Raw genomic sequence first — 27,179 nt, 5'->3', positions numbered from 1 at the left:
AAAATTTTTCTAAATGCTATAAAATTTAACAAGTGCTGTTTAAATTTATAAAGGAGGGCAGCCCAGGTGGCTCAGTGGTTTAGTGCCGCCTTCAGCCCAGGACGGGATCCTGCAGACCCAGGATCGAGTCCCACGTTGGGCTCCCTGCGTGGAGCCTCCTTCTCCTTCTGCCTGTCTCTCTCTCTCTCTCTCTCTCTCTCTCTCTTATGAATGAATGAATAAATAAATAAATAAATCTTTAAAAAATAAATAAATTTATTAAGGATATATGGTGATAATTTTAACCTTTTTGTTTTAAATCAGCTCCATTCTTTTTGTACTTGCTGACTTTGTTAAACTATAGATTTCAACTTACATAAACAAAATATGAATTATTCTAAAGATTCTTTTCTAATTTAGATTTGAAAATACACTGTTATATTTCAGAAAATATATTTAATATTGGAGATTCTTCATTTTTTAAAAATCTGGCTTAGGGACACCTGGGTGGCTCAGTGGTTGAGCATCTGCCTTCGGCTCAGGGCATGATCCTAGAGTTCTGGGATCGAGTCCCTCATTGGGCTCCCTGCATGGAGCCTGCTTCTCCTCCCTGTGTCTCTGCCTTTCTCTGTGTGTCTCTCATCAATAAATAAATAAAGTCTTTAAAAAATTAATTGATTAAAAATAAATTTTAAAATCTGGTTTAAATTCTGATCAAACAAACTAGTTTTTTTGACTGTTTTGAAATTTTAAAAGATTATGAGCACACACACTGAGAGGTAGATATTTATATTTCTTATATAACTATTACTTGGCCTATTTTCATATTCAGTCTTATCTAATATTTACTTAATGCCTGCTACATGCCAAACAATATTATGGGGCCAAGTTGTATGATCAAATATGTATTGTTTTAGTCTTCTCACTAAAAAATATTACTACCTTCCTTTTACAGATGGAGAAACTAAATCAGTGGGAAGTTAAGTAACTTGCTTAAGCTAGGGTAGGATTTGAACCTTTTTTTTTTTTTTTTTCCTTTCCAAATTCCCAGGTTCCCACTCTTAATTGAATATCATCTACCATTTAGTTCTTCCCAAAGTATTATAATACCCTGTTTTGGCATTACTCTCCTATTTTTCTAACTTAGAACTGTCCCATCTCTAAGCAAGTTATTTCATGATATTGTTCCTTTTGGCATTTTTATAAATCTAGAAAGCGTGGAGCTTTCTAAGCATCCTTTCTATAGCAGAGTCATAGATACTGGTTTTTAAACAAAATCTTTAATTTTTTCATGCCTTTGATATTTACACATTACTTTAAACACATCTAGGAATTTATTGCATCTTTTTAGATTATAAAGTCAGGAAGCAATTTACAGGAGACATCTTTTTAAAAATATCTATTCTCAATCACCTTCAGTTTTTTTCTTTATTATAAACGATGTGTTCGTTTAAACTATGAAAGATAACTAAAGAAAAACATATGTCACCATTGTAACATTTAACTAAAGTTAGAAACCTGGTATGGTAACTGAAGTGTACACCTCTGCAATTACCTATAAAGCCTTTTAAGAATGTACATGATCTGCCCACCCACAATACTTCTTTCACCTCTCTGCTCTTTTATATGTATATTTAAATATATATTTATATATGTATAAATATATAATATATATGTATGTACATGTATATATACGTAAATATATATACGTATATATACATAATATATATAAAATATTTTTATAAAAATCTATGTAAATATATATTATATTATGTATATATATTTTATACATATATATCTTTTTTTTATTATTACTTTCTTTGGTCACTCTGCTCCATCCATACGGACAGTCCTCTTTTTGCTGTTGGGTGCCATCTGCCTTGAATGTCCGTCCCTTCAGTTGCCTCTTACTTTATTTAGTCTCCCTTCCACAAGCACTCTTGTTATTCCTCTTCCTTTCTTTATTTTCACTATATAACATTCTAAAACCTGTATTTTATTTAATTATCTTGTTCGATTCTACTACTACAATGCATATACCACAAAGTGGTGCCACAAATGATTATTCACAGAAAGGGAGGTAGTATACTTTTTTTTAAAAAAAAAGAGTCATGTGAACACATTATTCTAGTAACTTACTTTTCCTTCTCTCAGCAATTGATGGATATTGTCAGTTGATAGTGATTTAAATACGTGCAGAATATACTCCATAGTAAGTTTGTTTCTAGTTTTTTTGTCACTACAAATAATGTTACAAAAAAAATCCTTATACATATTTCCTTATATTTGGTGCTTTTATTTTAGTAGAGTAAGTTTCTTCACTTGGGTCAATATATTTTAAATTTGATTATTCCAGAATATTTTCCTGCTATTGTCAGCAACACAAGTATCATTTTTTTGAATTCTTTGCAATATTTCTTAACCTCAATGTTCATGCTTCAAGAACCTCAGATTTAAAGCAAAGTCAAAAGGGGGGATCCCTGGGTGGCTCAGTGGTTTAGCACCTGCCTTCGGCCCGGGGCATGATCCTGAAGTCCCCAGATCAAGTCCTACATTGGGCTCCCTCTCTCTCTCACTCATGAATGAATAAATAAAATCTTTTAAAAAATAAATAAATAAAGCAAGTCAAAAGGAACTTCCTTCAAATGTCATTGCATAGTTTTCCATAATATTAAATTCTAGATTACAGAGGAGGTTCTTCTGAACTCTGGCTCGGTATTTTTATTTGAAAAATTATCAGATTAGGATCTGATAGAGTTTGGTTCACTGTTTTTTACCTATGACTTATATCTGAGAAAGTACACTTTTTTTGTACTTTGTTTTTTGTTTTTGTTTTTTTTTGTCCTTTGAAACAGTGTATTCTGGCCCCACCATTTCTGATGTAGGAACATCATTGGAGTTGGTTTTGTTGAATGGTCTAAGTTGAAGGTTCTTATGTACGTAATTTATTGCTTATATAAAAGTGCTTATTTGGTCAGCCTTTCTAATTTGAAATTTTGGGCTAATAGGTTAATAAAAACTGCTGCTGAAAATACTGCCCATTTTATTTATCAGCTTCCCTTATCCTTGTTCAGCAAACATTTTTTTATTAGGTGTTTATTATGTGGAAGAGTCCCTGCTTTGGAGCATTTCATCTGGTTGGACCCTGGAATTCTTTTGCAGTTAATTGCTTTTTCTCTCAGGACATTAACAATGAAGTTATTATACTCATGACTGTTGGTATCCTTAGTAGATATTGTTGGTCTGCCTTTTTGATATATTTGTTTCACTCCTCCACTTTATTACTTGTTGTTTCTTCCCCTACCTTTTTCTTTGTAAAGTTGCATTACCTCTTAGGGGGCTATATAGGATGTATTTTTAAAGTATTCCTATTAGACATTTTCAGTTGTTTTTTTAACCATCGCGTGAGCTTTTAATATGCCAATACTACAATCTTAATTTTATACATTTCATTCTCTGATCATCTTTTCGGCTTTACTTCCTCTAGAATTCTCCCTGCAACAATCTTGACAATACTTTCTACCAGTGTATTCTAGGATTCATTTAGCCTACCACCCTTCCCTTCACTGTTCCTTACTCTTTTCTGTCTTACTCTGACATGTACCCTAGTTACTAAATGTGTAGGAAAAAAAATCCAAAAAACATTCAGCCCTGATGATGAATTTTACATTGTTGGTGACAATAAATTCTTTAATGCTGCCCAGTAATTATACTGTATTTCCCTGGTTTTATTCATTCTCCCATTCATCTGGACCACTATTACTTCCTCGTTTATCCTCTGACTTCCAATCCATCCTCTCCTTCAGAACTATCAGGCTTTCCCCACTCCATTTCCCCACCGCACCCCCAATTTTTATTCATATTACTCTCAGTTACTAAATAAACATTTTGTAACCAGTCCATCTAGTGAACTAGATCTGGTTTCCCTTATTCAAAAACAGTCTGAGAGTTCCTTTTACTTTGTCGTATATATCATTTTCCCCCTTCTCTTGGGTCATTCATCACCTAAGTTTATTTTCCAGTCTTAAAAATCCTTTTGGTTCCTCCATCTCCTTCTCCTTTGGAGCTGAATTCTACTGAGTGTGATAATCCAGAATTACTATTATCAAAGGACCAGCCTCCACTGACTGAACTCTGTAAGGCGTGGGGGGCACTTGCATGCCTAAGACCCAGCCCCCAGAGACTAAGACCTGTCTTAGCCCTTCAATCACATCTAGGCCAAATGGATCTGTTTTCTGATTTAAATTTGTCTATTCTTAAAATAGTTGTTTTCCTGCTTGATACCAATCACAATGACCACCTATCACCAGACAAATTTAAGAAATCCAGCAAATCCAAAAATCCATCCTGGCTTAACCAAAGTCTTAAATTTCACTTGTTATTTTGATCCACCATAAACCTTTCTTAAGGCTTTTCTGTCTATACAGACATGATATGATAAAATGTGTTTTATTTCGCCACAGTTGCTTGGAAAATGTTTTTCTGGCATACCCCTCACCCCACTTTGACTTATCTTTCCTTTCCACTTAACCTATTCATTCTGTCAAAGTCAGAGCTAGACAGGACAGCCTCACTGGAGTTCAGAGGGAGAAAGCACGTTTCCTGGGGACAGGCAGCTAGCTCCATTTAGGCAAGGTTCCAATGAGCAGAGTCACTTACACTTCTTTCTTTCAGACTCTTGGGTCAGATATTATTCCTCTTCCTATGTAATGTACTGGAGAGTGAAGGTCACCAGTGTTTTCTTCTCAGTCCTTCTGCAAGGTGAAAAGCTTCTCTTTTACTGGTCTTCAGACTGGAATTTGTATACTTCTGGAGGACTAGCAAAACTCTCTAGGGTGACCTTGCAGACAATTTTTAGATCTTTAACTTCCTGTTTGTATTCTTTCCAGAAATCCCTCTGCCTGAGAAAGCACCAGTGTTCTACAGATTCTCCTTAATTATTTCCCTTTTCAGGAACAAAAGATTTATCCTTCACCCAAGAGAATATAATTATGGTACACTGCCCCAGGGTGTAAAAACTTTCCAGGTGTACAAAAACCTTTTAGGTACCTGACAGGGGTAATTTGAAAAGGCAAGAATGTCTAGCAAAAGCAGAAAACTTAAAAGATGAAATGACGTCTAATTTGTCTTTTGACCTTATATTTGAGCTCTGGTTTCATTGGTTAGGATATTGTGACGTTTTCCATAAACTAAGTGTCATCGTTTTAATGCATGTATTTGAAATACACAGGTGATACACAGAACACTAGATTATGGGAAGGGAGTACATGGATTGAAAACGTCTTTTAAAAAACTGGAAAACAAAGAGTTTGAAGATAATTTTTATCACTTTATGAATCAAAGAAGAAAATTTAATGTGAACATCACTTATTAAGAGATGTTATACTTTTAAAGTTATTCTTAATTTTTTGACTATTAAAGTAACCATTTTCACAAATAGAAACAATGAACAGTTATATTAAATGAAGTTGAAAGCCACTATCTTCCTGCTACCTTCTTCCAGTCCCATTCTAGAGTACTCAATAGCTTTGATTTGTATCCTCTTCAGTTTTTTCCTCAATTTCTACAAATAAAGCCATAAAAAGGGTTCCCTTCCCAATAAGTGGGATCATTGGTCTGCAATGTATATTCTTTCCTTCTAGCCAGTGTAATTTGGGAGCAGAATACCAAGTATATAACACTTGTAATAGCTGTCTAGTATTTTGTGAGTGTATACTTCTGTTACCTTTTCCCCCCCTACCCTTGGCATTGCTGGATTTACCTTGTTCCCATTTATTGCCATTATAATCAGTTTTACAGTGGAAATTTTTTTATTACAGTCTTTTTATAGAATAAATTGTTAGGATAAGCAGCTTAAAATTTTCATAGGAAGTTTTCGAATTACCTTTCCTAAAATGTAAATATTTATACCCACAGTGGTCTAGGAAGGAACTAATTTTCCCAGACTTTTGTTGATATATCTTTCTTAGTTTTGCAAAATTAATGAACAGAACATGGTAACTTATCTTTACTTATATTTCTTCTTTATTTATATTTCTTCTTAAGTGATTACAAACCTATGTATCATTCACCCATTTTAAAGTTAGATTGGTTTTTATCATTAATTTGATCTCGACATATAAAAATATTATTTTCTCTTTACAGTGACTTGATTATTATCTTGATCAAACAATAAATTGAACTAGATGATTTTGGATTTTGTAGTATTTTAGTTCCCTTATGATAAAATGACCATTATGTGAAAACTTTTTTTTTTTACAAGGTAAATCTGTTTTATTGATCCTTTAACAGTTAAGAGAAGAAAGCCGAAGGCTGGCTTTGGCTGCCAAAAGAGAAAAAAGAAAGGAGAAGAGACGAAAGAAAAAGGAAGAACAAAGAAGAAAACTAGAAGAAATTGAAGCCAAAAATAAAGAGAACTTTGAACTCCAAGCTGCTCAAGAAAAAGAAAAGCATAAAGTTGAAGGTATTTTCTCTAAGTTACCATCTAATTTGATTCATGTAATATATTCAGAATTATATTTCCTTAAATATCAAAAAGTTAAGGTAAAAGTAGATTTCTAAATCATTAAGCCCTTATAATATTTATATGCTATTTTTATTTATTGACTTCTCCCTCGCTTTTTATTTTGAAGAATTTCAAAGCTACATGGGGATCCCTGGGTGGCTCGGTAGTTTGGTGCCTGCCTTTGGCCCAGGGCGGGATCCTGGAATCCCAGGATCGAGTTCCGCGTCGGGCTCCCGCATGGAGCCTGCTTCTCCCTCTGCCTGTGTCTCTGCCTCTCTATCATGAATAAATAAAAAATGAAATCTTAAAAGAAGAAGAATTTCAAAGTTACAGACAAGTTGAAAGAATAATAAAATGAACACCTGAATACCCTCCATGTAGATTTTTAAAATAAACATTTTACCGTGTTTGCTTTATATTTTCTCTCTCAATATATATGCATATTTTCCTCTAAGCTGTCTGAAAGTAAGTTGTAGATATCCTGACATTGCACCTACAAAACTTCCAACATATATCCTAGGAATGACATTTGCTTGCATAATCACAATACCATTTGTAATACCTTAGAAATTGAGCAATTCCATAATATCATTTATTATCGTAACCACATTTATATTTTTTTATCAAAATGAAGGAATTATTTTAACTAGGTTCTAACTAAAGGATTATTTCATATGAAAATTTTATGAGGAGAAACCACTGCCGTGAAACCACCAAGTGTGTGTGTGTGTGTGTGTGTGTGTGTGTGTGTGTGATTCCCCGCTCCTTCAACCTTTTATTTTGAAAAATCTCCAAACTACTAAAAAACCTTATGGATTAGTATAGTGAATACCTTTCTGTCACCTAGATTCTTGTAACATTTTGGCACATTAGTTCATTTTTTTTCTTCTTTTTGAACATATTGCATGTAAGTTGGACACCCCATGCAGAATCACTACTAAATACTTAACTATGTATTTCTCAGAAAAACATTATTTGTGTAACCATAATAACATTATTACACCCATGAAATATAATAATTACATAATATGTAATATACAGTTCATATTTCCCAAATTGTCCCCAAAATGTTTTTTATAACTGCCTACTATTGTTTAGGATTTAGGCACAGAGAGGAGAAATAGATGCCATATTCATCTCATTTCTAATGAATGCTGGAATGATTGATGACTTTGCATAGTTATCCAGTAGGTGCAAAGTAACTCCTATTGTTCTTCAAGTGCTTAAAGCTAAATATATTCTAAAAATGCTTAGAACTTACTAATTTGGTATTGCTGGCATTGCTACTTTTACAGATGAGCCTGAAGTCTTGACAGAGCCTCCAAGTGCCACTACTACTACTACCATAGGTATATCTGCAACCTGGACAACTTTGGCAGGTTCCCATGGTAAAAGAAATAACACCATAACTACAACCAGTTCAAAGAGGAAAAACAGGAAAAATAAAATTACTCCAGAAAATGTTCAGATTATATTTGATGATCCACTACCAATCTCATATAGTCAGCCAGAGAAGGTAAACGGCGAGTCCAAGAGCAGCAGTACCAGCGAGAGTGGGGACAGTGATAACATGAGGATTTCCAGCTGCAGTGATGAAAGTAGTAACAGCAACAGCAGCCGAAAGAGTGACAATCATTCACCTGCAGTGGTAACCACCACTATGACCAGCAAGAAACAGCCATCAGTTCTGGTGACATTTCCAAAGGAGGAGAGAAAATCTGTTTCTGGCAAGGCTTCAATAAAGTTAGTTCCAATTTTCATTTTTATTATTTATAGTATCAAGATGAAATTCCTTGCTGATGAACTTTTTTTAGTAAGGCAAGCAAATAAGCAATTGGCAAAATAAGGGTTTGTCTTTGTGCTAAAGAAGTCACCATTTCATTTTAGTTGAAGAATAAGCAAAATAGCTGAAGTTTGTGTTAATGAAAGATAAAATTATTTTTACTATGTAACTTCTTTATTTTGGTTGTTAAATTTTAGCCCACAAAAATTATTGATTATGGTTTCTCAGGATTATTGTTATAATTCAACTCTACTGATTTTGACCTCTCAATAGTATTTTCTTAAAAATTGGCTCTTCGTGGTATAATAATATTGAAAAGTGAAAAATAAGTTCCTCGTTTGTTTACCATATTTATTCCAACAATAAATAAAAGAATAAAATTATGTAACAAATTGCCTCTGTCATTTAAAATTCTTCATTTGTTCTATATCTAATGTATTTTCCTCCCTCTATTAAAGATTGTCAGAAACGGTCAATGAAGTAACCAGTAATTCTCTGTCTACTTGCACAAAATCTGGCCCATCTCCCCTTTCCTCTCCAAATGGGAAGTTAACAGTAGCAAGTCCTAAGCGTGGACAAAAGAGGGAAGAAGGATGGAAGGAAGTTGTAAGAAGGTGAGTGTTCAATTCTTTAATTGTTTGTCTCATTCTTTTTATGTGAAGTATTGTTTACCTTACTGTTAGATTCCTCTAACTATGCCAAAGGTTGCAAACAAACTGATGGTCCAAGGCCAAATCTAGCCCACAGAGATAGTTTACACCATATTTTAGATGGGGAAACAAACAAACTTCAATACTTTTAAAATTAGGAGATTTTACATGAAAAGTACCTAGACTTTACAAAAAAATTACATGGATGATTGTCATACCTGCTTGACCCCCAGGTATTGCTGTTTGGTAGAGAACTAATTTAAGTTCTTTAAGTTAATAATAGATTGTGTCTTAATCAACTTTGTAATATCACAGCCCAGTATGTGGTATCTTTTACATACTTGTAAATATCTGAAGAATGAATAGGTATTGGTTTTAAACTATTCTTGTCTTTAAGCCACAGGATGCCTTTATTTTAAGGATTTTAGGACTGTAATATTTGATTATATTTTGCTTGAGATTTTTTTGAATTATATATATCAAAAGTAAAACAATATCTCAGAAACTAAGAGGTGGTAAGATACCACAGAAGATCTATTTTCAGTTTTTGATAACCTGTTTTAAAGAACTTTGTGGAAATTTCAATAAAAAAGTTAAGCTCTTGATTATTTGAAATAAGAGCTATAATAAACCAAACTTATGACTTCTATTAATCCCAAAATGCACTGTACATTTTTTTGTATTTTTAACCAAAGTCTCCCCCTACCACGATCTCTATCTTCATTTGTCTCTCTCTCTCATATTCATTCACATATACATACACTCATTCATGTATATACACTGTTGAACTAACTGAAATCGATCATAACATTAGAGTATTATCTATACAAAAGTAAGATAATTCAGTTATTCTGCATGTATTTTATATTGTGGTATACTAAGAAATTTCATAACTATTTTGAAGATAATGATCACTGACTGATTATTTTGCCCTTTGGAGAGAAAGGAATTATCAAGTAACTTAGTTATGTACATAAAAGGGCAGGGGTCATACCTTTTAAAATATACAGCATTTTAATTTAATATTTAATCTCCCATTCTGAATAAATAATTTACTTGGCCAATAAAGCATGGTTGGCTCATTCTCTAAATTTATTGATATTTATACTATATTTCTATTAGAGGCATTCTTTAATTAAGGCTGGTCAGAAATATATATGTAACTTTTCTGAATTGTGAATATTTAGAATTGTAAAGCATTTTGCAAGTGTTAGACAGGTTTTGCTTTTTTGAAATTCCATCAGGGTCATCTTTTTCCTCACATGATTAAACATCCTTTAGCAAGTTTCCATGTTTGTGGATAATCATTTTAATACCTCTAAAAGAAAGCAAGGAAACAATGCACTTTTAATATCCTTTCAGTTATATATTAGAGAATAAAAAGAATCTGAGTCAAACACCCAGAAGTGCCCACAAGAAGCCTTTGTTTTTTCTTCAGGCTGGATTAGGTGCCCCAACCAGTGTGTCTTTATGATACCCTATTAGAGCACTTGTGGTGTGGTGTTGTGGTTTTCCTACTTGGTGTCTACATAGTTAATACATGTGGGCAGGAACCTACGTTTATCTTATTTGCCATTAGTATTTGCATTAACACAGTGCATGTCTACATAGTATGTGCTTTATAGATACTAATGAAAGATGAATGTCAAAAAACAACAAACCGTCTTTGGTTTGGTTTTTTTTGAACAAAAAAACATAGTTTTTTGGAAGCTATCGTAAAGCACTTGCTCACGCACTTTCACTCTGTCTCTCTCCTGTCACTCTTAGATGCCTTTTATCACTTAGAGTAAGAATAGATAGAGGAGGCTGATTCAACAATAATCTATTCTGTATTCAAAGAAGTATATTTTAGTAAGCCTCTCTCCTTATATTTTAATTATAACCACTGATACTAATGATAAATCTCAATTTATCTTTGTAACTTTTAAACAGGTCAAAGAAAGTATCTGTTCCGTCAACTGTGATATCCAGAGTGATTGGAAGAGGAGGCTGTAATATTAATGCTATTCGAGAGTTCACTGGTGCACACATAGATATTGATAAGCAGAAAGACAAGACAGGAGACCGGATAATAACTATAAGGCAAAACTTTGTCTCTTATGTTTTCTCTTTGTGTTTAATTATACTATGTCTTAATGAAATACAAGCATTTGAGTTTTCAGTGGAACTTTGAGTTTAATAGCCTACTTTTTAAAATGGGAATTTGATTAGTATTAGAGAAGATAACCTTTACAATTTTTTCTCGTAATTCCTGTGCCCTTATGAAATATTTCAAAGGGCTTTAAAGGAATTTTTCTTTTGTGTGTGTGTGTGTGTGTGACAGAGGTTTAGATAATCTTTTCCTTACATAAACTGTTCATATGGCATTCTTAAAATTTTATTCTGAGACTTTTTAAGAATGAATAGGTTTCTTAACCATTTTAAGCAAAGGGTTTCCCTTTTTCCTCTTATAATAGCTTTTGAGATTTATTATTCTGGGATTGTATCCTTAGAATATGAATTCAGTCATAGATATAAATCTAAAGTGGATATTTATCTTCTATTGATTATGTCTGTATCTGAATACCCTTAAAATAAAGATACGGTATTCTAACAAGTCATTAAGTTTGGTTGTGAGATGCAGATGACCCGTTGCAGGTCTGATAGTTATATATCCTTCCTAGAAGGAGACAGCCATCTCTATTTTGTACTTACCTTCCTCTCCTATCTTGTTTTTCCCTTTCCTGGGATAGGTAGGTAGTCACAATCTGCCTTATCTAGAGAAGAGGGAAGCAGATAGATACCCTTTATGAATAATTTCCCTTTAGTGTTTCCATAAGGCTTTCCTTACAATGAAATATTTTCCTGAAGATCTAACACTAGGTTTTGACCTTATGGCCATTGTTAGCATCATTAAGATTCCTCTCTCACTTTGAGACATCTTTCCAGAGGAATTATAGGAATCATTATAGTAATAGAAATCAGTCCTAGATGGGACCATTTTAGGTACCAGGATTTAAAATAAAATACTGTTTTCTTACTCTTGTTGTTGTTTTTCTTTGTCTACATGTATTTGCTTTTAACATTGATCAACTATTTAACTTTACAGTGCCATTATGGATTACACAGGCTTTTAAGTACAGTGGATTCTCTAACTGTAATGTATTTTATAGTAGGAAAATGACTTCTTAGTCTAAGGAAACAAAAGTAAAATGCATTTTTAAAAAGTCATTTACTGTCCCATTGAAAAATATAGTGGCATGTCAGGAGAGTTTATTGCTTTGCAGAATATTTCAAGAGTAGTCAGACAATTTACTGCTTAACATTTATTATTCTCTGTATGTATGTGTACACATACACGAATTAATTTAGGCTTAACCTATTAAAAAGTAGAGGAAATTGGGCCTAATTTGTTTTTTTGGTCAATTTATAGGGGTGGCACTGAATCAACAAGACAAGCAACTCAGTTAATCAATGCTCTGATCAAGGATCCAGACAAAGAAATTGATGAACTTATTCCAAAGAATCGTTTGAAAAGCTCCTCAGCAAATTCCAAAATAGGGTCATCAGCACCTACCACCACTGCTGCTAACAGTTCCTTAATGGGAATTAAAATGACAACTGTAGCTCTGTCATCAACATCTCAAACTGCCACAGCACTCACTGTGCCTGCAATTTCTTCTGCATCTACTCATAAAACCATTAAGAACCCAGTGAATAATGTGAGGCCTGGTTTTCCAGTTTCTCTTCCATTAGCATATCCTCCTCCACAGTTTGCACATGCTTTGCTTGCTGCTCAGACTTTCCAGCAGATCCGTCCACCAAGGTTGCCCATGACCCACTTTGGAGGTACTTTTCCACCAGCTCAATCCACTTGGGGTCCTTTTCCTGTCAGGCCTTTGAGCCCTGCCAGAGCTACTAACTCGCCTAAGCCTCACATGGTGCCTCGCCATAGCAATCAGAATAGCAGTGGTTCTCAGGTGAATTCAGCAGGTTCTTTAACTTCAAGTCCAACAACTACAACCAGTTCATCAGCTTCAACGGTGCCTGGTACATCTACAAATGGCAGTCCAAGTTCACCTTCTGTCAGAAGGCAGCTTTTTGTCACAGTTGTGAAGACATCCAATGCCACCACCACAACAGTCACAACCACAGCAAGCAACAACAGCACTGCACCCACAAATGCCACATATCCTATGCCTACTGCCAAAGAACACTACCCAGTATCATCCCCATCTTCCCCATCACCACCAGCCCAGTCAGGAGGGGTTTCTAGAAACAGCCCTTTGGATTGTGGAACAGCATCTCCAAATAAAGGGGCATCTTCCTCTGAACAGGAAGCAGGTAGTCCACCAGTAGTAGAAACAACAAACAGTAGACTTTCAAACAGCAGCAGTTCTTCTGGGAGTTCATCAGTTCATTCTAATCAGCAACAACCTCCGGGATCTGTTTCTCAGGAGCCAAGACCACCTCTTCAGCAGTCTCAGGTTCCTCCCCCGGAAGTTAGAATGACTGTTCCTCCTTTAGCAACAACAAGTTCTGCTCCAGTGGCGGTGCCTTCTACTGCCCCAGTAACTTACCCTATGCCTCAGACACAAATGGGATGCTCCCAGCCTGCTCCTAAAATGGAAACCCCTGCCATCAGACCACCCTCTCATGGCACAACTGCCCCTCACAAGAATCCAGCTCCAGTGCAAAATTCATCTGTCGCAGTCCTCAGTGTCAATCACATTAAAAGACCTCACAGTGTTCCCTCTTCTGTCCAGCTACCTTCAACCTTAAGTACACAAAGTGCTTGTCAGAATTCAGTACATCCAGCAAATAAGCCAATTGCTCCCAATTTCAGTACCCCCTTACCATTTGGGCCCTTTAGCACATTGTTTGAAAACAGCCCTACTTCTGCTCATGCCTTCTGGGGAGGATCTGTTGTTTCATCTCAGTCAACACCAGAATCTATGCTATCAGGAAAGTCCTCATATTTGCCAAATTCAGATCCTTTACATCAGTCTGATACTTCCAAAGCTCCAGGTTTTAGACCACCATTACAGAGACCCACTCCAAGTCCCTCAGGTGAGTTTGCATTTTCTCACATTCTGCAACTCTTCACTTACAAGTGATATGTAAACTTTTGGTCATTTTCTAATATTTTTATTCTGTGACTGGGCCAAATAGAGATTGTTGTATTCAGTTAAGTTAAATGCTGTTGAGTATTAGATGTGTCGAGTATGGCATTAAAAAAAAAAAAAAAAAACTTTTTAGAAGCCACACTGGATTTTATCTTGAATTTCCCATCAATTTCAGGTATATTTTTCTCTCTCAAAATAAAAGTTTCTTATGTTTTAATTTAATAAGATAATGCCATGGAAAGTTTGTTTTGTTTTAAAAAACATAAAACTTTTTAAAAATTTGATTTCATTTCTTTTTGTTTTTAAAATAATGAGAAAAATATAGAGCCACAGAGTTTTAATAAGGTAGCTACTAATCATATGTGCTATTTAAATTAAAATTAGGTAAAATAGAAATTTCTCTCAGTCAAGCTGGCCATATTTTTAAAAATTTGTTTTCTAGTTTTATTGCAATAATATTGACATCACTTACATAGATTTAAGGTGTACAGCATAATGATTTGACTTATACATATTGTAAAATGATTACCGTAATAAGTTTAATTACCATCCATCATCATATAGCTACAAGAAGAAAAAAGGAAAAAACTTATATTTCTTTGTGATGAGAACTCTTAGGGTTTTACTCTGTCTTAACTTTCATATATGTCACGCAGCAGTGTTAACTATAGTCATCATGTTGTATATTACATCTCTAATACTTATTTACTCTATAACTGGAACTTTAAACCTTTTGATCATCTTCCTTCAATTTCCCTTCCTTCTACTCCCCACCTCCTATAACCACAAATCTGATCTCTTTTTCTATGAATTTGTTTTTAGATTCCACATCTGTGAGATCCATACAATATTTGTCTCTCTCTGTCTGACTTATTTCACTTACCATGATGCCCTCAGGGTCCATCCATGTTGTTGCACATGGCAGGATTTCCTTGCTTTTTACGGCTGAATAATATTCCTCTGTGTGTGGGTATGTGCATGCATGTACATGTGCATCACAACATCTTTATTCATTCTTCTGGGTAATGGACACTTCAGTTGTTTCCATGTCCTTGGCTTTTGTAATAATGCTACTATGAACATGGGAATGCAGATATCTTTTGAGTTAGTATTTTTGTTACCTTTGGTTATATTTTGAGAAGTGGAATTGTTGGATCATATATAGCAGTCCTATTTTTAATTTTTTGAGGACTCGCCATACTGTTTTCTATAGCGGCTTTTAAGCAGGCCATATTTCAAGCACTTAATAAACATAAATGTCTAGCGGCTACCATAAAGGACAGTACAGATATCAGATATATCTGTTATAGCAAGTTCTGTTGGACAATACTGATACTTAGAGAGGATGTAAAGATCTCTTGGTTTGGCTAAGTGATTTTTTTTAACTGTTTATTTTGAAATATTTTTCTATTTATGGAAGAGTCTATAATTATACCATCTTCCCCTAATACAAATATTTTATATAACCCTTTATTTATTAAAACTATATAATTATTAAAACTATATTTATTAAAACTATATAACCCTTTATTTATTAATATTGGTACAGTATAATTAACTAAGTTAGACTATAGACTTTATTCAGATTTCACCAGTTTTTCCAGTAATGTTCTTTTTCTGTTGCAGTGTTCAATCCAGGATACCAAGTTGCATATAGAGCTATGTGTTTTAATATGATCATTTCAAATAGTTAAAGATAAGCCATGCCAGAGATAGAAAAACTATCGTCCATGGGCCAAATATGGCCTGCTGCCTGTCTTTACATTTATAACTTTTTAAAATTGAGATTCAATAATAGTGTAAGATGCTTTAATGATTTAAAAAATTTTTTTAAATAGTATGTGACATAAAAAATAGGAAATTAAAATTAAAACCAGTGTTCATAAGTAAAGTTTTATTGGAACACAGCCATGCCCATTCATTTACATGTCGTGTTGTCGCTACTTTCATGCTGTAATGATAGTCTGAAATACTATTCAGCCTTTTGCAGAAAGGTTGCCAACCTGATCTGTGTTACTGAAGAGATGACATCCTGGGACTAAAAATTTCTAAATTTAATGGGAACTGAATGTTATTTTTGCCTATTTCTATGACATATGAATACAATAAACATGGTCAGTAAATATTTCTTTACCTGGTGTTAATTGAAATATTTGTGTACTTTCAAAATAACATTTCTCTTGAGTACCAAAATGTTTGAATAAATATAATTTAATTTTAAGTGTTATATGCTAATGCATTGGAAATGTTTTTCTATTTCATTTTTATCATAGTTGAAATTGAAAATATTTCACTTTTCAAAAAATATGAAATCTTAGGTGCTGTGTGAGAAAGACTAAAATTAAGATTCAGAGAAAAAAGAAATAAATTGTACCTTTATGGAAAGGTATAGAAAAAGGGCCAGCTCTGTAAGAGAGGTGAGATTTTGGGGAGTGTGCACTTGATTTAGAGCCAAAATTAGCATTGAAGTTTAATTGTAGAGTCCATTGGAGGAGACTACGACTCACTTCAGGTCAACAAAACAGGCATGTTTGCCTTTACAACTCTATCACTATTACTACACTCAAGAAAATTAACATTAATTCAGCAATACCACCTAATATTCAGTACCATCATCTCAAATATATCCATTATGCCTGTGTGTTTCTTTTTTTTACTTTTGATTCAAGATTCAATCAGGGTTCACACATTGCTTTTGGTTATTGTGTCTCTGTGGTCTCTTCCCAGTCTAAAATATCTCACTACCTTCCTTTGTTTTTCTTGACATTGAATCCTTTGAAGAGTCCAGTTGTTCTGAAGAAATGTCCCACATTTTAAATTAGATTCATCTGTTTCCTAAGTCCATGATTACATTCAGATGAAATATTTTTGGCAGGAACATCGGATGGGTGATGTTTTGAACCTCACACTGCATTACATCAGGAGGCACTTAATGAAGATTGTTTCATTATTAACTATGTAAAAAAAAAAAAAAAAAGAATGGCCACTTAGTTAAACTGCTAATCATCTTACCTCTTCATTGTAGAAGTGTAGCCATGTTTTTCCCTCTTAATTTTTTTTAAGACTTTTTTTTTTTAATAGCTGCACTTCTAGGTTCTCAGAAAAGTATAGAGGAAATTGAGAGAAAAGTAGAGATTTCCCAAATAAAGGAAACAGGTATAGCATCTTCTGTTATCAGCATTCCTCACCAGAGGGGTACATGTGTTAGAATTGATGACCTATATTAACATATCATTATCATCCAGAGTCCATAGTTTACATTCGTGTTTACTCTTGGTATTATACTTCTGTGGGTTTGAACAAATGCCTAATGACATGCATCCACCAGTGTAGTATCATACAGAGTTTTTTCAGTGTCTTAAAACTGTGCTTGGCCTCATCATCCCTCTCTCCCCTTGAGTTTTTTAAAGATAAATTTTGATGTAATTCCTTGGCCATTAATCCTTTTAAATTCCAATGTTGATATTAAATCTCCATGTACTCTATAATAACTATTAAAATATCAGATAAGAAAATTAAATATAAAAATAAATTTCCTTGATAATTGTTCCTTTTTTATAGTTACCTTTATAGAGGGGGGAAATGATGAGTCAGTAGTCTGGAAGAATAAGCAAGGAGACTTTTTTTAAGCAATCTAAAATATTTGGGGTATTAGGGACTTCTTGGAATTTTAGGTTTTTAAAATTTTTTTTCTTCTACAGGCAACTATTATAAATTATCTTTTAATTGTAGGTATTGTCAATATGGACTCGCCATATGGTTCTGTAACACCTTCTTCTACACATTTGGGAAACTTTGCCTCAAATCTTTCAGGAGGTCAAATGTATGGACCTGGGGCACCCCTTGGAGGAGCACCCACAGCTGCTAACTTTAACAGACAGCATTTTTCCCCACTTAGTTTGTTGACTCCATGTTCATCAGCATCGAATGGTGAGTATTATACATTGTAATTCCATTAAGAAGAGTTTGTATATATGTTTCCTTAAAAGCAAAAGGTTTTAAGGGGGAAAATAGAAAGTAAAAGATGATTTAAGAGCTTTGAATAAGTCTTGAATATATCAAGACTAATGAAATGGGAACAGAGGAGCAAACATTGTTGTAAATAGCAAGTGATTAAAAAGTTTAAAATCAATAATTACAAATAATTTATTATAAATAACTTATAAAGTCAATAATTTTTGAGTGATTGTACCTGCTTAATTTTTTCTTAGACTCCTCTTAAAATTAATTTTTATCCATAAATATGTAACAGAGCTGAATCAGTGTCTTCTGAGTATGTTGAGCTGAAACTAAACCATGTAGGAATAAATCTATTCCTTAAGATATCTACATATATGTGATTCATATTCACCTATTTATATATAAAAATAAGGATAGTTTTTGGTTTTCATGTTTATGAAAAAATAGGAATTGGGAGAAAAGGGAATCGACTGCTCATTGGAAAATGTTAACCTAAAATTTTTTGGTAATCTTTAAAATAGAAGGGATTCTTAGAAGCAGAGAATGTTTTTAAGCATAGTAAAAACATACTTATTGATATTAATGCTTATTTATTTAGATATCATGTTTATTGCTTTAATATACTTATTTACTTTTATTACTTTTTTTGGAAATAAACTCCAAAATTTTTGGATGAAATGCACAAAGTATAATAGGTTGTTTTGCCCTATAAGTTCAGTGTGTGGGCTTTTCATTGTTTTTTTAAATTTTTTTTATTTTTTTTATTTGTTTGGATGTATGTTCATTTAACTGTTACTGTTGAAAAACATTGTGCTTTTTGTAACAATGCAACCGATATAGTTTAGGTTTTCTAATACACTGCTAAGTGATACAAAATGTCATTGAAGTCATTAAAATTTTCATTGATACATTCCCACTTTTTTGTTAAGAAGCATCTATATTCCTTTCAATTGATAATTCCTTAGGATTGCCAATGTTTTAAACATTTTGCTCCATTTTATTCTCTTTGCTTTTTTTATTGAACCATTTGAAAGTAAGATTCAGATATAACACTTAAGAACTAAAAACTTTAGTGTGCATCTTAAAAATTAGGGACATTTTGGGGTGGCTGGGTAGCTTAGTCAGTTAAGCCTTTGGCTCAGATCATGATCCCGGAGTGCCAAGATTGAGCCCTATGTCGAGCTTCTTGCTCAGTGGGGAACCTGCTTCTGCCTCTGCTCCTCACCCCGCCTATGCTCTCTCTCTCTCTCTCTCTCTCTCAAGTAAATAAAATCTTTAAAAAAAATAAGGACATTTTCTTGCTCAGCCACAATATTATTATCAAATACCTAATGTAAATATTAATTAGTAATATCATGTGATATGCAGTCCCTATTCAAATATCCCCAGTTGTCCTAAAACCTTGTTTTTTTTTTTTTTTAGATTTTTTTTCTACCTTTGAACCAGGAATCCCTTAATGTAAACATATTACAGGGCTAAGTTAAAAAATAATAATTTTAAACTTTTGAGAATAGTACAAAGAATTCTATATTTTTCTCAAATTCACCAATGTTAACATATTGCCACATTCCTTGGGCCCAACGGTCGTATTTCTGGGGGGCTGTTTGTGTGTGTGTGTGTGTGTGTGTGTGTGTGTGTGTGTGTGTATGTAGATGGGTAGAATTTTTTTCCCATACCATTTTAGAGTTAGTTGCAGATATCCAGCTACTTTCCCCTGAATACTCTAAATGATAATATTTCTTAAAAACAAGAAAACTTTCTTCCATAGCTATGGTACAATTAGCATTCAGCTAATTTTACATTAGACAATATTATCTGATAGTCCATATTCACATTTCACCAAGTGTCCTAATAACACATTTATTATTTCCTCTCATCCAAGGTTCAAATCAAGATCAAAATTGCATTCAATTCCATATCTTTTTAATGTCAAATAATCTGGAACGGTCTTTTAAGCCTTCCTTTTCTTTCTAAGAAAGACTTTATTAAAGATTATGAGTCAGTGGTTTGGTAAAATTCTCTTTAATTTGTTTTTCTGATATATCTTCATAATTAAATTTAGGTTATGTGTTTTTGACAGGAATATAGTATATAGCCAGTGTTATATCCTTCTCTCAAAACATTCATTATATTGCATAATATGTTAGTTTGTACCAATATTGGTGCTGTTAACTTTGATCATTTGGTTAAGATCCTGTATGCTAGGTTTCTGTATTGTCAATTTAATCACTTTTCCCTTTGTAATTAATAAGAAGTCAGGAGTTTCTTTGGACTGTGTTATTATTCCTCATCAGACTTTGAGGCAAAGTGTCAGGGAATGGGGGAAGAAGTAGCACTTGTTGAGTAAAAATAATAGGTTTGCTTTTGTATAAGGACAACTCACTCATACATGTAGAAGGAATTGTAATTAGAGTCATTGTTTTGCTATTGTTAAAGTGATTGATGTAGGCAAGACTTTCACCTTTACCTCGAATATGGAATTTTTAGCTAGTCTACATTTTCCTCACTTAATGTAAATCTTAATACTGTTACTTTTTAATGACCTTTTAGTTTGTTTTGTCAGACTTTCAACTCTTCTTGAGGTAATTTGTTTACGTGAGTGTACCTTTGTATTTTCATTTATTGTAGTCTTTCAAAATTTTGTTCTCAGTATTTATCCAGATACTTTTCTTAAAAGTTGCCATTCTGAATGCCTTTGTAGAACTAACTGCAGAAGCATGTGACTTATTTTTCATAATGTATTTGTCTGGTTTTATGTACTTGAACAGGTTCTGTCATATTTCTCCATATAGTCCGTCCTCTTCTCACTCCCTCTCCTTTAGAACATGAGGATATGATATTAGGACCCTGCAAATTAAGTTGGGATATGGGAGACACAGGACCCTTCCTTTAAAAATTTTTTTAGAAAGCAAAAAAAATCCTTTCTTGAGGCCTCAGACAATAGATTGGTGATACCCAAGAACCTTCTGCATATAAAGGCTGGGCAGAGATCACCTGAGCTCTTACTCTACTCAGAATGCTAAAATCTATTCCTACCAGCACTCAAACAGCTCATGCATTGGTTACTGATCACTAGCTGTGATCTGTGAGTTTCAGTCCTTAGCAGATTTAGTTAATGGGGCATTTTGACATTCGGTCTTATAAAACTGTTGTCCGTTCAAAAAACAGTAAAAACATAATTTTGAAAGGAAGAAACTTCATGACCCATGATGCATGAGTGTTTGTATCTACATGTACATGAGTGTGGGTAGCTGAAATAATAGATTTACTCTTGACTGGTCTTGTGTTTGCTTTGCTTCTATTGTCCCTTTCCTGCTCAACTTGGAATCTGTTCTCAAAAGTTTCTTAGTGGTGTGTGAGGTTTTATCCTGGAATGAGACTTCAGCCATATTTTTGAGAATTCATAGGGCCACTATTGCTCCAGCTTCTTCAGACATTTTTGCAAATCCCTTGCAATTACCCACACATAGGCAGAACTCTCCTGGTTTCAATTGCTTTTCTCAGATTGGCCTTCTCTGCTTTTCTTTGAGTACCTTTGACTATTTTGTTTTCCTATTCTATTCTTAGGTCTGGAGAATTGCTTCTTTCCACACAGATGCTAATACCACTGAGGTCTTGATAGCTGTTGGTGATTTGTTCCCATTCACTTGGATCTTTCCATATGTTTGGATACTTTTAGTTTGGGTATAGATGTTATCCATGGGTATTTGGCTTTGCTAACTTGGTAGCTTGTTTTTATGGAAGGATTTGGCTTGTTTTTAATGGAAGGATTTGGGAAGAATCAAAATTTGTGCTGCTACACCTACCTCCATCTTAGAATTCTTTCTTTTAAGGTGAATTTTAAAATATTTGTAACTGCTAAAGACACATATATGGCTTTTCTATTTTCTTATGATTTGTTGAAAATAATATTGTCAAGAAATGCTAATGTATCCATAACTACAGAAGATATATTTTAATTTTTCATTAGAAACTAACAGTTCAAGGCACCTGGGTGGTTCAGTTGGTTAAGCTGCTGCCTTGGGCTCAGATCATGCTCTCAGGGTCCTGGGATCGAGCTTCACATGGGGCTCCCTGCTCAGCGGGGAGTCTACTTCTTCTACCCCTACCCACCTCGTATGCGCATACATGCTCTTTCTCTCAAATAACTAAATAAAATCATTAAAAAAACAAACAGTTCTTAGTTTACTTGTACAGATAAGCTCATACGTTTCATGTTTTGTTCCCAATAATATCTACATCCTTATAATAATAATTTATAAAGTGCTTTCACATTCTTTTTATAGTTAATCATATTACTACAATCCATGAGAAAAGTGTTACTATTGATTTAGACAAAATGGACTTCTGCAAGTACTAGTAAGATGAAATTGATCTCTGCAGAACTTTCCAAATCTATATGATTTTAAAATATATATTGCAAACCTTTTTTTAAACATTTTCATGCTACTACTATTAATGAATTTTTCTTTGTCTTCCAAATTACCTGAAAAGTACCTTGGGAAGTAGAGGCACTGTGCTTGGGACGCCCGGGTGGCTCAGTGGTTGAGTGCCTGCCTTTGGCCCAGGACGTGATCCTGAAGACCTGGGACCAATTCCCACATCAGGCTCCCTGCATGGAGCCTGCTTCTTTCTCTGCCTATGTCTCTGCCTCTCTCTCTCTCTCTCTCTCTCTCTCTCTCTCTCTGTCTCTCTCATGAATAAATAAATAAAATCTTAAAAAAAAAAAAAAAAGGAGGCACTGTGCTTCTGTATATGTGTACGTGTGTGTGGACAGGTTGATTGATTTTTGCATATTTATTAGCAAATAAGTCCCTGAATCCCTTTGAAGGAATGTAGACACACATACACATACACACACTCATACACACACACATACACACACAGACAACGTATATGTGAAATGATGACTAAATGGAAAAATATTATTAAGTGATTATCCCTAGAGTAGAGCATCTAGGGCATACAGTCAGGCATTTATGAGTAAATTGTAGATATACAAGTAATTCTTGACTGTTAGGCTTCAGGCTCCACCATTTACACCCTATTTAAATTTAAATGTGCCTCATATTTAAACTTTTCACACGAAGTACAATTTGGGTTCTTATTTTTATTTTTCTCTAGTGCATGAAGAAATTGAATCACTAAAAAATACTCCCAAATTGACTATATTAAGAATTCACCTTATTTTGATAGGTAAAGCTTAAATTGTCATTTTGAAAACCTTGTTCTGTGAAATACCCATGTGATACGATAAAACAATGTTGGGCAATGACGCATAGTGCTCTGTTGGTATTTTATCAGCATATTAAGGTTCTGTGAGGTTCTGATTTAAAGAAATTTCTTTTTTCTCAAGTTAGATTTTCCATATTAATTGGCTACCTGAATCCCTTTGTTTCATACTAGCATACCAAGGGACACTTCTTGAAATAGTTTGGAAACTGCCAGTATAGGCATGATTTTCCCCACCTCTATTTTGTTGTTTAGCCTTTTTAATTTAAACATTGTCTTCTAAAAAAATAAATAAATAAATAAACATTGTCTTCTCATTGCTCTGGTGTTTTACTTAGTGTCAAGCATTTATTTAAATAGTAATTAGTTTAATGGGTTATAATACATGTGTAATTAGACATCTTCACATTTTGATATCACAGAACTAAATGGAAAAATTGTGAAGCAAATTAAGAAATGATTTTGAAGTCATGGAACTTAACCTAACTTTAATATGCATAATTTTAAGCATTATTCTCATATTTCACTTTTCCTCAGAGAACACCTATTTAAAGTGTCCTCAGAATGTAAGATTTAGTTTTAGAAAATTATATCCTCTATAGATGACCTGTATATTTCAAAATATTTTTTCTCTAGATTCTCCTGCACAGTCTGTATCCTCTGGAGTTCGTGCACCGTCTCCTGCCCCATCATCAGTACCTTTAGGGTCAGAAAAGCCCAGCAATGTCTCTCAGGACAGAAAAGTTCCAGTCCCTATTGGGACGGAACGTTCTGCACGTATCAGGCAAACTGGAACTTCAGCTCCATCTGTTATTGGGAGTAATTTATCTACATCAGTAGGGCATAGCGGCATCTGGTCCTTTGAAGGGATTGGTGGCAATCAAGGTAAGACATGCTATCCTGCCTACTAGAAATTAAGTATATGCATTTAACTAAAATATTGTAAGTAATATTTAACAGTCATTCTTAAAAGATCTGTATTCATATCTCTTAGTTTTCACTAATCAGTTTTAAGAATTCAGGCCATTTTTTGTAATGTGATCTCCTGTTGAATTTTTAATTGTTTTCTGAAAATTATCTAATGCAAGTATATTCCTTCTTTCATTTCATCATATTAAGGAGATGCTAATTTTCCTATTGGACTCTTTATCTTACCTTGGCTTTTTTTCTTTTTAAAACAATATTTAGGTTATTTTATTAGACTACTATATCACTACCTACACACAAGGGAAATACTGCAGTAAATATATAAAATCAGTATTATTCTGAAGGAATGTACAATTCAATGTGGAAAATTCTAGATAGAAATATACAAATTATTTTGCTATCTTCTGGTTTTAAAGATCACTAGCTATCTTTTTTTTTGCCTGGTTATTTTCCCTTAGACAAAGTAGACTGGTGTAACCCTGGTATGGGAAATCCTATGATTCATAGGCCAATGTCCGATCCAGGAGTGTTTTCACAGCATCAAGCAATGGAGCGAGAGAGTACAGGAATTGTAACTCCTTCTGGTACATTCCATCAGCATGTTCCTGCAGGATACATGGACTTTCCTAAAGTTGGGGTAATGGTGACTTAAATGGTGACTTTCATATTTCTGAATGTTTTTCTTATTATTAGCTTCATTTTACTTACAGGTGGGTGAGTACTTGTGAAATGATTTGCAGGTTTTAGCCTGTAATTGTAGGCCAAAATCTGGCTAAAATAGAAATATTGGTATATTGGAATATTTATATTGTGGGATATGTATATCCCACTTGTTTAGAGAAATGTTTTTTGGCCAAATATTTTGGCTATAGTAGGCCAAAAGAAAAAAGAAATCACATCATGGAAAATAATTTTTAGATAACCTAGATAATATACTTTTCAAAATAAGATGCAGTTTCAAATATCATTTTTAAGGCTATCAGTTATATTGGAAAAAGTAAGCAGTGACTTGGAGATATAACTATGTGCATAATTTTTGTTTTCTCCTCTTTTAAGGGTATGCCTTTCTCTGTGTATGGGAATGCAATGATTCCTCCAGTAGCACCTATTCCTGATGGTGCTGGAGGACCCATATTTAATGGCCCTCATGCTGCAGACCCCTCTTGGAACTCCCTGATAAAGATGGTTTCAAGCTCCACAGAAAATAATGGCCCTCAAACGGTAAGTCTGATCATTCAGTGAACATTTCTTTAGTGTTTTTGAGATGCCAAGACAAATAAGACACAGATAAATCATGGTAATGAGGAAGTATGGTGAATATAGGTAGTTGAGGAAATTTAGTATAGCTGAAATACAACAGAAGGATATGGAAAATAGTACCAAAGGTAGTGGTTGGAACTAAAATTATAAAAGGTATATTTCATTGGGACCAGATGGTAAGTAAAAAATATTTTAAATTACAAAGTGTAATTTTATACATCAGAATTTACTAGTGCTGTTAAAAGGGCCATCTAGGGGTTATTTATTATAAGTAGTATTATAAATGTCAGAACGCCAAAAACTCACAGAAATGCTTAGTATATTTTAGCTTATTTTGGTGTCTGTTTAATATCTTTGACTGCTTTCCCTTTAGTCATCAGTCTGTATGTGTTCAGGTAATGGTTTTTAAAAAGCAATGATAAGGGCAGCTCCGGTGGCTCAGCGGTTTAGCGCCGCCTTCAGCCCAGGGCATGATCCTGGAGACCTGGGATCGAGTCCCATGTCAGGCTCCCTGCATGGAGCCTGCTTCTCCCTCTGCCTGTGTCTCTGCCTCTCTGCCTCTCTCTCTCTCTCTCTCTCTCTCTCTCTCTCTGTCTCTCATGAATGAATGAATGAATGAATAAATAAATAAATGAATGATGATAAATCAGATCCTGTTTGAGAAATAAGCAAATCAGGAAAACAAAAGTGACTTATCTTTGTTTTTCTTCATTGTTGCTAAGTATGTTGCAAATTGAATGAGATTTAGCTATTTTAGCTCATAGGTATTAAGAGCACTTCCTTAGGTTTTAAGATTTTAATCAAATATATGGTACATGTATAATACTTAATAAAACATATACTCTGTATTCGTAGGTGTGGACTGGACCCTGGGCACCTCATATGAACAGTGTGCATATGAACCAGCTTGGCTGATGAGGATCAGCTTGTTAGCCTGCAGATTCCTTTTCATTCAGAGGAAATCACAAGTGGCCGAAAAAAATTTATGCTCCCAAATCATTCTACTGATGTGCTTGACTGAAGTGTGTAGGCTTTTTGCAGAAGAAGTTACTAACTGACCTATTTTCTGTGAACATTTGTGACTGCCCATTCCCCACCATCATCCGTTTTACCTTAGTTAGCATTTTTCTTATCATTTTTCTTTTTTTCTTTCCCTCTTGCCCTTTGGACATAACTTTCTGTTGAAGCTGTTCTTTGGCTGGTTGGTTTTAGTACTGTAAACTGCTTCTGAGCAAACACGGAAATTTAGCAAAATTATGTAAACTTGATCCTGAAGTTTTAGAATGGCAAATAAATGTACAATTGTTTACATAACAGAAAAGGCTAAGCAGAAAGTAAATTTCAATATGTCAGTATAGAGGCTCTACTTTATGTAGACTTAAATTAATGTGAGATATGTACCTTCATATTCAGAAATCTGGATGTTTCCTTCATACATTAAACTATTAATAAGCATAACTTTTCTGCTTGTGTAATTTAAGTATAAAGTAAAATAATGGGCATTATCAGTGGATGTTTCCTGAGGTTGGCTTTTAAAATACTCATCTCGCTCTCCTTTGAGTTTGTTTGCAGCAGGGCACATATAGAAGAAATTTGTCACTTTTCCATGTCTTTATATTACCTTGTCACACTTTTAAAACTAATACACACTTCTCTCTTCACTCTTCTCTTCTCATCTTTACCGCTAATATCAGTAAAATTCTCTTGCTGATCGTGAAATAATTTTATAAAGATTTTTATTGTAATGGCTGCTACAGAGAAGTGGAGCACCTTCGTCA

General features: G+C 33.9%; 1 protein-coding gene across 6 annotated transcripts in view; it reads left to right on the top strand.

Moving 5' to 3' along the window:
• The window catches only part of ANKRD17 (ankyrin repeat domain 17), a 154,987-nt gene extending 128,128 nt beyond the window's left edge, over positions 1–26,859 (top strand). For all 6 annotated transcript variants that reach the window (XM_041726240.1, XM_041726243.1, XM_041726242.1 and 3 more), the window contains 10 exons: positions 6,271–6,442; positions 7,780–8,227; positions 8,726–8,881; positions 10,850–10,999; positions 12,330–13,966; positions 17,755–17,952; positions 23,851–24,099; positions 24,600–24,778; positions 25,198–25,362; positions 26,257–26,859. In XM_041726240.1, the coding sequence (XP_041582174.1) occupies positions 6,271–6,442; positions 7,780–8,227; positions 8,726–8,881; positions 10,850–10,999; positions 12,330–13,966; positions 17,755–17,952; positions 23,851–24,099; positions 24,600–24,778; positions 25,198–25,362; positions 26,257–26,316 (3,414 nt within the window). In that variant the 3' untranslated portion in view covers positions 26,317–26,859. The remainder of the gene's footprint in view (positions 1–6,270; positions 6,443–7,779; positions 8,228–8,725; positions 8,882–10,849; positions 11,000–12,329; positions 13,967–17,754; positions 17,953–23,850; positions 24,100–24,599; positions 24,779–25,197; positions 25,363–26,256) is intronic.
• The last annotated feature ends 320 nt before the right edge of the window (positions 26,860–27,179 follow it).

This window comes from Vulpes lagopus, chromosome 12 (genome assembly GCF_018345385.1).
Source record: "Vulpes lagopus strain Blue_001 chromosome 12, ASM1834538v1, whole genome shotgun sequence".
Classification (NCBI taxonomy): domain Eukaryota; kingdom Metazoa; phylum Chordata; class Mammalia; order Carnivora; family Canidae; genus Vulpes; species Vulpes lagopus.
Note: the sequence above shows the minus strand (reverse complement) of the source record. Positions and strands in the feature narration are given on the sequence as shown.